This window comes from Drosophila novamexicana, unplaced genomic scaffold (genome assembly GCF_003285875.2).
Source record: "Drosophila novamexicana strain 15010-1031.04,08,12 unplaced genomic scaffold, DnovRS2.1 tig00001292-arrow-arrow-pilon, whole genome shotgun sequence".
Lineage (NCBI taxonomy): Eukaryota > Metazoa > Arthropoda > Insecta > Diptera > Drosophilidae > Drosophila > Drosophila novamexicana.
The window spans coordinates 966,177-981,188 of NW_020824848.1; the positions used below are offsets into that span (position 1 = coordinate 966,177).

Sequence of the window (15,012 nt, forward strand, 5' to 3'; positions counted from 1 at the left end):
TCGAGCCTAAGAGCGCAATGTGAAAGCTGTTGTGCTCTTTGTGGAAAGTGAGCAACGTGCTGCGGCAAAAGAGCCCAAAAGAGCAGCCGCAATGTTTGCATGTTGGTTTTTGGCCGTTTTGCCTTGTGGATTGTGGCCTATGTGCGGCATCCATGTTGGCCAATTGGCTTAATTAAGCTGTCCCCTAATGGCATATCGAGCGTCACGTTAAATGATGTGGAAAACATTTAAACCAAAGAAGCAGCCCGTACTTGGTGACTCTTGAGCAAATTGTGAGCATTCCAACTTGTACTCAAAAATGTACTTTATGTAAATGAGTTTGTTCCGATTGATTGAGTTACTTATTGACTGACTGGACGCGACGATTGGACGCGACTCAAGGTGCCTGAGCTTCGGACTAGTAAGCGAGAAGTCGCTGGTTCAAATTGAGCAGCAATATTCTATTTGTATATGTTCTTAAATTTAATTCTCTTAAATTGATATAAAATACTATGATACTATGATGACAATAATGGATTAAAGGTGTCTAAGTGTCGAACTATCTAGCGAAAAGTCGCCGGTTCAAACTCTAAGAAAAATACTTAAATTTAATTTCTAGCCTGAAATGGCAAATGAAAACGAATTAATATTTTATTCATAATAATGTAAAAACGAAATAATACTTTATTTATAATAACATCATTAACAATTTCCATGCTATTTGCATTTTTTACATTCATTTGACCTGGTTAATTTCTTCTAGTTTTAAAATATAAAGTGTCCAAGTAAGATCTTTAACTAAACAAAAAAAAAAACTTCTACATATTTATTTCCAACAATTACACAAATCACCAACTTAACCTTTTCAGCTTACAGAGACTGGCCCTTGTCAAATTTTCACTTAACACCCGTTTAGACGACGTTCACATTGCGTGAATTATTTGTTAATTAAATTAACATCACGTTTACGCAATGCCAAGAGTTGCATCATTAACGAATTCTGTGCTGCCCACAAATTTTCACCATCGAAAATGAAAGCTTTCTAACTGTTTGCCCCACAAAATGAGGCGTATTATTTTTTGTTGTTGTTGTTGTTCTTGTATTGACCCCAACAATTAGCAAACTAATGTGATTTGTGTGTAGGGTCTGGCCCAGCCCTAAAAAATGTGGCGTTGTGGGCGCAGTCTTCGCCTTAGGCCCAGTCCAGTTAGCATCGAATTGTAGTGCGAAGTTATTTCATTCGCTTCAATTTAGACGCCTGTCACTTTTGATAAGGTGACAAAATGAAAGTTGCGAAAAAATTAAAATTAATAATAATTATGGGGAGGCTTCATTAAAATTGGGTGTGCTGACAACAGGTGAGGCGCTTTGGCGATTACGAAATTCCGAAATTGATAAAATTAGCAGGCCAAGCACGTGGTGCCGTCAACGTTTATCAATTTCACTTTCAAGCCAAGATGCGACTGCCAATTAAAAAGGAATAGGGCACCCCGAAGATGTTGTTGACGATCTGTCAAAGGTAAACGCTGCCAGACATCCCCTTATGTACACATGCCACATGTCCAATTATCATGTTGCAAAGAGAGTGAGAGCCGACGAATCTAGCTGGCCCAGTCCCAGTGTCACCATAGACATAGCCATTGCCATTGCTATTGCTGTCTCCATTGTCGTCCCCTGTCAGCTGCAATTATCCACATTTTGAGAAAACAAAAGCTGCCGCAGCCACAGTAGCGGCGGTTGGCTCATGATTTGTCTGCAAACGGCAAGTGGCTAAAAGAAAAACCTTTGTCGCATTTCAATAATCGCATTGCCAATGCCTGCTGATGCGTTAGAAAGCAGTGAAATTTATGTGATCAGCCAACTGCGTCTCAAAGATTTGGCTGCAGCAACTTGTAATATATAGCTACGCACTTCTCCATACTGGCAACACGAAAGAATGCATCCAGTGCAGGTTGCTCCACTCTGCGAATACCGTGTAACAGTTGCCGTGTACAAAGCTAACATATTTAGGCTGATCGAAATCGCTGGCTTATACCTTATACATTGGCTCAAATTATGAAGGGAAAGAGCCCAAAGAGCCCATTAATAACATTTTAAGATTTTAATAAAAACCAACTTCCATGTTTTATAATATTGATATGTTATATAAAGGCTTGATTTCAATATGATCAAGAACAAATCGTTGTCAATAACCAAAATAATTAGTTAAGATAAAGAAAAAGGCGTTGCGGGCAGGTTCATAAATCGGCACAAGTTGCATTTACCAACTCGCTAGAGATACCCAGTCCTACCCCTCTTATGCTTTGTACAGGGTGTAACTATTACTAGCGACATTTTTTTTTATTTAGCACTACGACTAATTAATTGGCGCGCTTGCCAGCAGCTCTGCAAAAGGCCAGACCGCTGAGCATTTTACGTTTTTAATTAACAGAAGCCAGAGACAAAGACATCAGGTAAGCGGCCAACAGTCAACATTCGATGAGGAGCGACCGTCAGCTGGCTGCACTCGCTGACAAGGACAAGTCAACTTCAAGAGCCAGTTGCAACCTGTCGGCAGCTTGGCCTGCAGATCGCTTGCCGTTGTCAGTGGCATTAGCGGCGTTGGCGGCGCTGACAGGCTTCATATCACTCAGATCGTCTTGGATCAGGTTTGACTCATGACATGCCAGAGCCATGGCATGGCCAGCTTTAATTGTGCTGAAGTCGATAAATATTTATCGGTCAAGTCGAAATACGGCGTCATTAATTTGTTACACTTGTCAGTTAAGTTTTTCTAAATGAATTGTTTCTGGTCGCTTGCCACATTTATTTTGCTTTCAATACAAGACGCATGCCACGCACTGGCCAGAAATTTTAATTATGCTTAATTAGTGTGGAATATTTAGTTACTGACGAGTTGTCGTTTGCCATTGGAGGCCTATATTGCAAGGCCATTTTATACGCCTTGTGTTTTAAGAAAATGCACACACTTGAAACGAAAGACTTAAGGCACAAACTTGAATTCATTGTATGTCTTACAAAAATGTTGCATACTTTTTAGCGCAATTTGTAAAAGTTTTTTGAATCGGGCTCTCAACATACTCAAGCATACTCTTGGACCGACAGATAAAGTTTTAGAAGCTCTGACATTTTTGAAAAAAAAATGTTGCTTAACTAGCGGGTATACCCGGCCTCGCCCGCGGCACATATAATATAAAATAATAGAGGTTCCACCAATGTCTATATAGGATATTTGAGGGTAGCATTTTTAAATAAATTTTGAATACAAATAATTTTAGATTAAGATGCCAAAATGATTTATACACCAAACCATGAACAAAGAACTAAACTTCGTGGAATTCGGATGAGATTTGACTAAGTTATAATATATAGAATATTTGAGTGTAAGATTTTGACATGAATTTCGACTAAAAATCATGTAATTAGATTTGAATGCCAGATTAATTTAGAGGAAAAACTATGTACAAAAAGGCAAACCCCGTGAAAATATGATGAGATTTGACCGAGCTATGGGGATGGGAAATTTGGACCTATGTCAAACAGTTTTCTGTATAGATGGGAAATTTTGACCTATATCAATCAATTTTCTGTATAGGGAACTTGCCTAAGCATTAGGCATTTAATTGAATGATCTGCGTCAACGTTTATTTACCATTCCAATCATTCGTATACCTTGTAAAAGCATTTAATTAGAAACTTTTTTCCATGGACCGCTCAATAGATATTATCTGAATAGTTATTCATGTATCTCCGCCCGCGCCTCTTACAAATCGCAGGCCCGCAGAAGCTATCGTCGCTGAACGTAGTCAAATTTGAAATGTTTTTGGCTTTTTGGCGTACCTGAGACTACCGTAAAAACAATCACATGAATGTGTTCACACACATGCAGTGCCATGACTTTGACTTCCATTTCAATGTTGGCGATAATGTCGATGATTAGGCAGCAAAACGTGAAGTCAGCACACGCCCATTGTTGAGCCAAGTCCCAAAATGAAATCGCAGCGGTGGCAGCATGTCAAATGCCCAATTAATCACATGCCCCACAGCTGCAGACGAACTGGGAGCCGACTTTCTTCACACATCAATCACAATCGTAGCAGCTGTCAGGCAATGTTGCTAATTATGTCAGCTACCCGAAAATGCCAAGTAAAGCAACAGCCTTCTTTTGGCTACTTTTTTTTTTTTATTATTAATTTTACATTTATCATAAATAATTTAAATAGATTATCAGTAATCGTCTTAAGCCTAGTTACAGCAAGCTAATTTAATTCTCTCCTACTTTCAACTAGTTCTTCTAAAAGTAGTTTATGTAAAGCTGCGCACCCAAAAAGTCGCTGACTAAAATTTTACACGGTGGTCATTGGCCGAAGGTCAGAGCCGCTCAGCGTATCAGGCTGCGCGCCGGATACTTCGTAGGCAGCAGCGACATCGGATCCGTATTGTTGGGCACCTCAACTGTGTGCTGATCCTGATACTGTCCGGTGGGCTGGTAGGCACTGTAGGGATCGGAGCGGCTGGCCCAGCCGCCCTGCGTCTCATAGTTGTAGCTCTGGCCGGCCAACTGTGCCTGGGTCTGGGCATTGCCGTGTATGTGTAAATGAATCTCCTTGCTGGGATGATGTGGTCCCGAAGGGGAACCGCTCAGGCCTGTGGGACCCCACGACTCCTTGGCATGTGGATTCCAGCCAGGATAGCTAAAGCTTGGCGCCGAGTGCTCGTACTGCCCGAATAGGCTAGTCTTCAGAGTTAGAAATTTGCCCAGAATCGCAAGTGCGTTCATTACGACCAAAACCTTAAGCAGGAAGAGGGACTTCATGCCAATGGCCACCAGGAACGCGACCATGGCGGAGAGTACGCCGAACTTAAAGATGATGGGCACCAAAGCCATTTGTAGACGACGAATCTTGCCAAAGGTGCGGCCCTCTGTAAAGCAAGAAATCAGAAAAGTTGTTTTGAGAAAGAATCTAACTTGCCATGAAGTTCGTTTCCTAAGTCTTTTGTTTTTGCAATGCCGAAAACACCTGTTATTTGAGGAAAACTGCGCTATAATGAGGATTTTAAGTGCCAAAAACCTCAAAAATGTTTATTGAATTGGCATTGCTGCCAAATTAATCTTGGTTATTTTTTTATTATCCGCTTATAACGATAATTTCATCAACAAACAGAGCTGAACGCTTAGCAATGCGAAAGTCCATAAAAATAGGCGCCCGAAACGCAAAAATAATAAATATTTTCCCAGCATTTAAAGATGCGTGCGCACTTCTTTTTTTTTTTAAATAATAATAATTCGCGCGAGTCTAGAAAAAAGAGTGCCGAAAGTGAAATTACAATAGGGTGTTGCTATGAAAAAACGCGGACAACCCGGACTCGTAGATCAACGCGAAGTCAAGCAAGCGAACTCTCAAAAAAAAATTACAAAAATTATGTCTGTGTGCCGTGCGTTAACACCTTTTAGGCATCTTTGTTGTTTGTCTTGTTTGCTTTTTATTTTATTTTATTTTTCTGTTGCTTCTAGTTGTGTTGAGCGCGTCAGGTTTCATTGAAAACGAAAGTGAGTCAGGCGGCGCGCTGGGAAATCAAAGGTGATTAGAGAAGTCGCTAATCATCGATGATAGAAAGGGCCGGTCGATTGCGTAAATGCAATCAACGACACACAAATTGATGGGAAATGTGGATCAGTTGCAGTCGCATATTACTCACCACCCACGGCAGCTGGCTTTTCGTCGTCGTCATCGCCAAAGAGACTTTCACTGAGATCGCTGCGCAGCCAGCTCCAAAGTGTCCGCACCATGCCCCAAACGCTGAGATCTGTTGGATCAACGGCCGGCTGCAATTCGTTCTTGTTGCCGGTAGCTGTGGCAGCTACTGCATCAACCTTATCTGCTGATGGCTGCTTCTCCGCCTCCGTCTCCTTCTCCTCCTCCTCCTCCTCATCATCATCCTCATCCTCCTCCTCATCTTCATCATCAGCTTCCTCGTCTTCATTCTTCTCATTGTTGCCTTCGGCTGCCTGTGCAGCTGCCGCTGCTGCTGGCTCGGCTTTGTCTGCATTGCCATTAGACGACGGCTTTTCGACCTTCTTGCTTATTTTGGCGCCCAGAGCGCAGCTCAGAAAGCACAACGCCAGCAGCAAAGCCAACAATAAGCGTCGCGCACTTGAACTCTTTGTGAGAAACTGAAAGTACAAAGCGTATTAGAGAAATGGTGAAAAGTTTGTGTGTGTTTCTTGTGTGGCTGCATTGTTCAGCAATGACATGAAAAGGCGCTTAAAACGCATTTCATCATACACGCATTCGCCATACGGAAATTGCGTAAACGAAAGACTTAGGCAGCGAACCTGCTCTCAAGTACCTTGTAATTGTTGAGACTGTGTACAGTGTAACAGGTGTGTACGCTGTGAAATGCTTTCCAGAATGCACTTAAGAAAAGCAACGCACTCATAAAATATTTTACGACCCATATTGTTGGTTGCAGCAATTTCCATTTGTTGACGCCCCTCGCGAACCGCAAGTCTTGCGCCCTTTATGTAATGCTCTTGCGGTCAAGCAACTTAGTTTTTTTTTTCGAAATTTGTGTCAACACATTCGTGGCAATAGATGGTTTTTTCGTTGTTGCTGCCGTTTTTTGCTGCCCAAGTTGTGGGCAGCAATTTGTATGTTAATATTTGCACTATGCAAATTAGCAAAAAGGAAAAAATTCCACATAAATCTCGAAATATGTCGTTATATTGTCTCAGTTTAGGGTGTGTTGCAAAAAGTTTTGATAAAAGTGAAATTCGACTGGCAGCAGCATTAGGTAATCAGATAAGAACTGAACAATTATCATTATATATTTTTTTAAAGTTTCTATTATAACTTAGATATCTAAATAGCCCTTCGAGGCACGCAGCCAACGCTTAATTAGTTGTTCAACCTGCATTTTCAGCATTTTCCCAAAGAGCTGGGAGTATAGACGCTTTCCCTTTTAAGTTTAGGTCAGAACCAATTGTAGCTATTGGCAACTTGCCTGCACATTAATAGAAAATCTTTTGGAGATTTCTAATTGTGCTGGCCCCAAAAATTTCCCTGGCGCGTGTCCAAACATTTGTTGGTTCTGCGCAAATTATGTGGAACTAACGGTTGGCTTCATTCCATCCAAACAAATGGCTCAGCCAAAAGAATTAATCAAAACTGATTCTGAGACAGTTTAATTAGTTTCGGGTCACAAAGAATTCGCATGTCAAGTGGAATCCGTTGGCTTAACATAATTTGTTAGCGCTTTGTGTTATACAATAAGATTTATTTCAAACGTTTTGACTTTTTGTCTATTTTCGCTGCTGTTGTTATTAAATCTTTTGTTTGTTTGTTTTTTTTTTTTTTTTTTCGTGGTCAAGTTTTGTCGGCCAAATTCTTGAAGATGAATTTCAAGTTATTGTAACTGTAAAGCGAAATCCGCCAGCTGGCCTTGATTTAATATAAGTTAAGCTTAAATATATTTAGATAACTGCAGTCGCAGCTTGGTTAAACAAAAAGAAAATCAAAAGAAAGGCTTTTACTATGATGCAAGAGTCGTAGAAATTGGAATTTAATTTGCGCTTCTATTTGAATATAAACACGCGCTATAAACAATATGGAAAAGGCGCATCAAATCGAATAAAACTTTATTTACATATATTTAGACGGACTAATTTGCTGCGAAGGTAGTTTTTCCAGCTTAGTTTCACTTTGTGTCTTTTTCAGACTGCACACAAATTTATAGCTGCAGCATAATTTAATTTACATCGCTTCTCGCTTGATCTTGTCATTCGATGTAACCAAATTAAAATTCACCAATAAACCTCAAAGGAGACCAGGTGAAATTTGTTTGACTTGCTTATTTTGTATATATACAAAAAAATTATTGTATATAAATATGTATTTAGCCAGCCGCAAAATTTCGCCAGAAGCATCTCGTTGAATTGGTGTTAAACAATTTACGTTTGCCCCACGTTGGGTTCCGTTTTTTTTCTGAAATTATTTTACATTTACCCAAAATTTTAGCACTCTCAAGTGCGCTGATGACTCAAATTGGTTTGCTAAAATGGAAAGTGTTGAATATTGAAGCCTTTCCCTTGCGTTCTCTTGTGTAATACTCAATTGTTCTATTTACATTTAATGCGGCCAACAATTTGCTTAACTATGGGAATAGTCGAAACTTAATTATAATTAGTATATACATATATTTTGCCGTAGGCATATTTAAAATTTCCATGAATCACTGTCAAATCTGTGACACAATGAACAAAATAAAAAAATTAACCTAATGAAGTCTTAATAATACAAATTAAACTCATTACAAATATTTTTTTTGTGGGCCAAATGAATGTACTTTTGTGGGCAGGTCTTTTTATGAGCTTCATGAAATTTTCTTTCCCTTGTTTTTTTTTTATTTTTGATTTATGGGAATTAGAATATTTGCGTGGGCTTGTTAACTATTGACCATTATCTGAAGTCTTATGAATTTATGACGGCCACACGCCCAAAAAACAGACACATAAAATTATATAAAAATCCCCTCTAACTCATCAGGCAAGTGGTCATAAAACTATGACAATAAAATTAATAATAAAACCAGCTTCGGCATCGTTAGCAGCTGATGCAATGAAGGCGCGTGGCTGCGACAACGGCAGATACGTAAATGTAATTACAAATTTACAAGTGAGCATTATCTAATGGCAATAATGGAGTATGTAACGCGGCAGTTAAAGTCACAGTTCATGACACAAAAAAAATCGAGCGAAAACGCGTTTAATAACAGAGCACTTAAGATACTTAGACCTGGCCGGCAATAGAAAGTTAACAAAGCCCAAAATCAACAATAAACCATTGTAAACATAGCCAGAACTGGGCCCCATTTAAAAGCATTTCGTCAACATTGTTGGCCCTTTTGTCATTGGCGCGGAAAACACACAGGAATTGAGGTAAGGCGGCCACGAAGCGCGTGCTAGGCATGAGAATAAACTCTTGAGTTGCGATTCGAATCTTGTTTACTTACCAGCATGATAATAGGTTTTGGATAGCAGCTGCCTGGCCTGGTATAATAGAGCCTGCCTCTTGTATATTGCAGTTTCTCTGAATAATTTGCTGTTGTTATATATTGGACGTATCCTTAATTATTTCATTGAACTCCGTCTGCGAATTAACTAACTGCAACGAATTGAATGCTTCAACGACTTTCACGCAACAAAAGCCAAACAAAAACACACAGCACACACGCAAATTGTTAAGACTTGACTCTGGCTAAAACAGAAGCCAGGGAGATGCGATTTCAACTCGTATTGAATTTTTGATATTGTTTGCTTCTGTTCCGCGACTGCAGTGCTTGAGATGTGCCCGTTGACTGCCACCTGGCCGCGATCTCAGCCAGCAGGTAAAGTCTGCACTTGGACTTGGACTTGGAGTTGGACCAAGCGATTTTGCTCTCGCCCGACCAGTCTCGGCTTTGGCCATCGCTTCTGCTTTACAACTCTCTCTCTCTCTCTCTCTCTCTCTCTCCTCTTTCTCTCAGTTACAATTTCGTTTTCAACACTTTCTTCACAATTTTCCCATAAACGGCAGCAGTCAGATGAGACCCGCACCAAAAATGCCGACTCAATGCCGTCTCCAGCTCCTCCTCAGCTCTTGTTGACTCTATTACGAATAGTCGTGCCATGTCCAGAGCACAAAAACTGTTTGGCGAACGTGACAAAAACTCGCTGCTACTGACGTCACAACAGCCGAGCAGATGGCAGACGGCGACGAGCCATTGGGGATCGGCGTGATTGACCCACCCAGCGCCAAAGCCAAGCCACCCAAAACCCAACACGTCGCAACCCATTGCCCTGCTGCTCGAGTAGGAGAGGTTGCTCTCACGTTTCGTGTATTTACATTGCAACATGTGGCACCAACAACAGAATGGGGCATAGCAACTAAGTATCTGCTTTTGTCTAGTATGACATTAAGAGCTACAAAATCTATAATGTTAAATGGATGATTCTTCAAACAAAATGTGAATATAACAAGAATAAACCGAGCTTTAAATACCCTTCAGATATGCCACACTTGGGTTTGGTTACTTAGTGTCCTATAGGAGATACTCTTTTATATATTTATATATCTTAAAAAATTCAAATGCAGGCAAATGATGCAGTTGTCCGATCTGTTCGACTTCAACATATATTATATGTATATCATATACCTAGACAGTCTATCTATTCATATATTACCATATATTATCCAGCATTTAAATAAGCACAGAGAGGGCATCAAAAGTTCGACTTTCCATTTCGGTTTCTCTTGCGCATTTCTTGTTTTGTGTGTAACCCTATCATATTTGCCGGCTGCCTTTTACCCGCTATTTTGTGCTTGTTTTGACCCATTTTTTCTCCAAGCCAACTCTCTCACTCTCTCTCTCTCTCTCTCTCTCACTCTCTCTCTTTCTATCTGTCACTCTCTATTTACCTCCCATTGAGCAGCCCATTCACTTGGTTCGATCTCTTCTCCCACCAACTGCTTTGCATGATAAAAATGCGTATTGATAAGCTTATTTATACTAGAGCATATCTGTTTTCTTTATTCCTATAACATAATTCCCCATTGATACCCATTAATAGGAACTTACAGTTATCTAGAACTTGGCTTAGGGCGAAGCTTGGTAGTTATACCTTTCCAAAGACATCGCCAAATCTGGGTCAAAAGTCAAGCAACTGCTGGCTGGCTAATAATTACCTCAAAGTGCAGCTGTACTTGGATGTCAAGTTCATTGCTCGTCGCGCAGTCCAAATATTTGTCTTAGCCATTTTCTATTACATAATGCAACCCAACTGGCAACTGACAACTTGGCGGCAGTGTGTGAAATCCGTTAGCCACATGTGGCAATCGCGACGCACAGCCAGACCTAATGTCATGGCCAGCGGTGTGCCCAAGTCGCGACAAGTCAACGACATCGTCTGTGGGCCTAAGTCTGCATATGCCAAGGGACTTGCTGCCGCTGCTTGTCTGCTCGAAATGTGTCAAAAGCCGTCAAAATTACCTTTTCGACTCTATTTCCTAACGGTCTTCACGCCTATGACATGACTCTTACCTAGCTGGTTATCAAAATGACATCATTAGATTATATCATTTACATTTTGATGTTCTACTCGTGTAACAGTGCACCAAATGACCGGAAAGTTTCTGATTTGGCTTTGGTGTTCAACTTACATTGTTTGAAAATAACATAACAGATATATTTTTATTGCCTTTGGTAATGGGTAAAAATGCATATAACGGACAGAGGCAATCACTTCCGAACCCATATTCTTGATCAGAAAATTACAAAAGCAAGAGCTTTAATATTTGATATATATTTTCTATACCCAGAACATTTAATTTGCTTGATATTTGGTATTTATAAATTATTCAGGGCAAAGACATGCCCTGTGGTATATACACACACTTTTTAACTCCATACATATTTTCAAAAATGTGCTTAATGATGAGACTATAAACCCCGAAGAAACTCATTTATTGAATTTGCCATGCATTGTTTGGGGCAAAGGTTAGATGCATAGCCCATGCATGATCTGAGAGCTTATATATATTTATATAGGAGGAAGCTAGAATGTTTGTTAAGTCAGCTTAGCACTGGATACAGAATATCTCCCAAATAGAGCTCTTTTATTTCTTCCTCAATAATTTGCTAGTACCTAATGTAGTACCTAAGTACCTAATGAGCCCAAATCATAGTTAGAAAATCATTGACATAAATCTATTTAACTTTTATTGAACAACATACAACTATTTGATAAGTTAATAAACTACTTTTTACCCCAGTTATTTTGATAGACACTGGAATAGTAGCTCTGCCAGTTGGGTGTACTCAATGAGGCATAGGGATTGTAGTAGTTGTTGTTGTAGTACGTCGGATACAGATACTGTCCAATGACATATGGCCAAATGCGTATGCGGACATCATTCAGATAAGTACTTGCCGTGGGATAATAGTAAGGAGATGTAGTCGAATAATAATATCCGTTCAGGCTGGAAAATGTGGGGCTGGGCGTGTTGTAGGGATTGTATTGGGTGTAATACTGAGCAGTAGCCATCTGTAAAGTCAGGTAAAGTTAGATTTAAAGAAACTCAAACCTAGATCTATTAAACTCACCACAAAGAGGCAGCTGAAAAGCAGCAGCAGGCAACAGGATTTGTGGGACATCGTATATATTTTGTTTGTTATATTATTTATATTAAATAAAACCAGCCTAGATATTAAATTGGTTGTGGTTAGTTGGAGCTCAGGTTGTGGACTAATTCTGTAATGTTCGGCCCATTGCCATTTTATAAAATGTTAACCCGGCTAGCTGCAATTTCACGCACTGTCACCTGCCTGTTTTTCCAGTGTGTTTTTCTACTCTGAGCTTTTTTTTCGATACCCTTTCTATTTCGTCATTGAACTTGACTCATCGGGGGTTGTTTACCCATTAGAGTCGCCTGACGGTGACTCCCACTCCGATTCACCAAATACAGAAAACAAAAACGTCTAATGTTCTTTCGATATTTTGTTTAATAGGTTCAAAACATTTTGTCACATCAATTCGAAACAATTATCTTATTTGCGAGCATTTCATGGGCGCACTTTAATTTCGATTTATTTGTTTTTTTGTTTTTATGATTTGCTTACAAACAACAGAAAATTATTTGTAAATTACATTACGGCATGCTGTTAGTTTGGCGGCCTTCTATTTACATTATTTACATGCGACACAGCAGAATCGCCGTCGATTCTCGAAATTAGACTACATTCAATTGTACAAAACGAAACTCAACAAAATCGTCAACAAATCTCTTAAATTAGTTTACATATTTCATGGAAATTTCTCTCCATTTCGCCGTTCGTACTTCTGCTCCATTTAATTTAATTAGTTGTTTTCGCTGCTCAAAGACAATAAATATTAATTTATTTGCACTCAATAGTCCTCGTCGTCTTCGTCTGGCGGATCTGTGGCATACGTCAGCTCGTTCAGATAGAACCATTTCTAAAGGGAAAGGCAAAATGGCATTTTGAATAATTTTCTATATTCTGTTTAAACTGAGTATAAACTTGAACCCACCGGCGATTCTGTGCAGTTGAAATTGTAGTCCCAATCACATATTCTGTACTCCTGATTAAAGCTCGTCTCATTTGCACACAAATGGGGTATTCGATTGCCCTCCTCGTCGCACATGTGAAATATCTGAAATAAAAAATGTATAAATAATATTTATTCTATATTTACATCTTAGAGTCATGCTCATAGATTGCAGACTCTCGGGCCTTATGCGTCTTTCTGTGGCATACTTATAGGCGGACCTATAAAAGCACTGAAACTCTGAGTCTCTCGCTCTCTTTCTCTTTCGCACAACTGCTTCACTCACCTGACAATTGTACTCCATGTCCGCATAGAAGCCCACTGAACGCCGCTTACAATCGAAGGAGAATGTTATATTATCTAAATTCGTCCATTCCTTCGTCTTGTGGTTCTGAAATACTGGACTGGCTGGCTCCTGAGCATCGGTAGCGACCAGCAATAACGGAGCTGCAATTAAATAATAATTAATTATAATACTTACATGAATAAAATGTAAGTACATAGAAGTCAGTAAAGGGTATACATATTCCTACAGACACCAACTTGTTGTGTAAAAATAGAGAACATTTTTAAACCAAGAATTCAATTGGCTTAAAGCTTAAAAAAAAATCGGAACGGTCGAAAATATAGTTTCTTTCATGAAAAGCTATATCGTCTTTTTGGAATAACTTGACCAAGCTCGGCTTTTATTATTTTATTCAATTAGTTTTACTATTATGAACCATTCCCAAAGACGGAAATTCTATCTCCTTTTCGAATTATCTTGATATTTTTGCAACCGAGAACTTCAAAACCTTGTCAGCCATTTGTCTGCCAGGGTATTCAATCTTCGGCTTGCTCAATAAACTCCTTCTTTCATTGCCTTACTCTTATTTTAATACTTATTATGTGGCTCACGCGTGCCATCGATTCGGCCACAAAGTTATCGTCTAATCGACGCACTTGGCATTCAATTATGCCGTCTCTCTCTCTTGTTATTGGGGCCACAACTCACCTAGAAAAACGCCGGAAAGCCATAAAATTCTATAACTGTAAACCATTTTTGTGGAGCTGCACATTTTGGCCAGTATTTTGGTAGCTCTGCTTGTTTTGGCTGCTTTCTTGGTAACACACGCTGATGTCTGGCCTTCTCTCTCTCTCTCTCTCTCTCTCTCACACGCACAGAGTTTGCCTCGTGCTACGCGTCCATTTAGCTGTCAGCTTTTCAATTAGGAAGCGCGGCTTTTGCTTATGGCAGCAGGCACATGGCTAAAAAGAGAAAAATAAAATAAAAAATTAAACTGGAAATAACATTTAATTGGCGCCAAACACAGCGATATTCATTAACTTAAATTACAAAATCTTTAGCCGCAGCCTCCATATGTGTATCTCCATTTACATGGGCTAGTCGAAGCCACGCGAGCTTTGGGCCTGAGTCATGCGCCGGATGCCGGCAGATAGAAGCTAATAAAAATTGCGCCCACCAAGATTGGGCTATATATTTCTATTATCTTGTTCTTCTTCTTACTATAAATCTATATACCTCTATGTCTAGACGCTGTCTTGACCCACTTTCTGTGCGCAATTCTTAGGCAAGGCACATTCAAAGCAATTTCATACGCATAACTTCACATCAATCATTTGACAGCGACTGTCAAATTAACACAGCACTAGCCAAGAGCAGGAAGAAACAAAAAAGAATTAAACAAAACAAAGCAAACGCTTGAAATGCCATTAAAAGACAATAATTCAATGGCAGATCCAATCAGCAATAGAATTCATTTATGCAAATTGATTTGTTGCCTTTGATTTGTATTTATTTGACTTTTTATTTGACTGACAACCCGGCGCGTAAAAGAAAGAAACCATTTTAAAAGGCGACCTTGCTCACGATTTTCGTTGTTGTTGTTTTGTGTTTTTTTTCGTCTGGGCTAACTCCAATTAACGTG

General features: G+C 39.5%; 3 protein-coding genes across 3 annotated transcripts; all 3 read right to left on the reverse strand.

Annotated features, from left to right (window-relative positions):
* Positions 1-4,360: 4,360 nt before the first annotated feature.
* LOC115766947 lies at positions 4,361-10,921 on the reverse strand. Its single transcript, XM_030711035.1, has 3 exons — positions 10,865-10,921; positions 5,683-6,154; positions 4,361-4,902 (listed from the first exon to the last, which is right to left on the reverse strand). The coding sequence occupies exons 1-3, from the start codon at positions 10,919-10,921 to the stop codon at positions 4,361-4,363; spliced, it is 1,071 nt and encodes a 356-aa protein (XP_030566895.1).
* Positions 10,922-11,756: 835 nt separating this feature from the next.
* On the reverse strand, positions 11,757-12,171 carry LOC115766948. The gene is made up of 2 exons (XM_030711036.1): positions 12,121-12,171; positions 11,757-12,061 (listed from the first exon to the last, which is right to left on the reverse strand). Exons 1-2 carry the CDS (start codon positions 12,169-12,171, stop codon positions 11,774-11,776), a joined length of 339 nt encoding a protein of 112 aa, XP_030566896.1. The 3' UTR covers positions 11,757-11,773.
* Positions 12,172-12,598: 427 nt separating this feature from the next.
* LOC115766973 (U-scoloptoxin(01)-Cw1a) lies at positions 12,599-14,152 on the reverse strand. Its single transcript, XM_030711068.1, has 4 exons — positions 14,079-14,152; positions 13,371-13,531; positions 13,067-13,189; positions 12,599-12,991 (listed from the first exon to the last, which is right to left on the reverse strand). The coding sequence occupies exons 1-4, from the start codon at positions 14,140-14,142 to the stop codon at positions 12,923-12,925; spliced, it is 417 nt and encodes a 138-aa protein (XP_030566928.1). The 5' UTR covers positions 14,143-14,152; the 3' UTR covers positions 12,599-12,922.
* Positions 14,153-15,012: the final 860 nt, after the last annotated feature.

Excerpts from the sequence above, each read along its gene's own strand:
- LOC115766947 (XM_030711035.1), bottom strand. The coding sequence starts at position 10,921 with ATGTCGTTGACTTGTCGCGACTTGGGCACACCGCTGGCCATGACATTA. Across the intron at positions 6,155-10,864 it reads CCATGACATTAGGTCTGGCT|TTTCTCACAAAGAGTTCAAG; the intron begins GTGCGTCGCGAT and ends TTGTACTTTCAG. Across the intron at positions 4,903-5,682 it reads CGAAAAGCCAGCTGCCGTGG|AGGGCCGCACCTTTGGCAAG; the intron begins GTGGTGAGTAAT and ends CTTGCTTTACAG.
- LOC115766948 (XM_030711036.1), bottom strand. The coding sequence starts at position 12,171 with ATGTCCCACAAATCCTGTTGCCTGCTGCTGCTTTTCAGCTGCCTCTTT. Across the intron at positions 12,062-12,120 it reads TTTTCAGCTGCCTCTTTGTG|ATGGCTACTGCTCAGTATTA; the intron begins GTGAGTTTAATA and ends CTGACTTTACAG.
- LOC115766973 (XM_030711068.1), bottom strand. The coding sequence starts at position 14,142 with ATGTGCAGCTCCACAAAAATGGTTTACAGTTATAGAATTTTATGGCTT. Across the intron at positions 13,532-14,078 it reads GCTTTCCGGCGTTTTTCTAG|CTCCGTTATTGCTGGTCGCT; the intron begins GTGAGTTGTGGC and ends ATTTAATTGCAG. Across the intron at positions 13,190-13,370 it reads ACATGGAGTACAATTGTCAG|ATATTTCACATGTGCGACGA; the intron begins GTGAGTGAAGCA and ends TTTTTATTTCAG.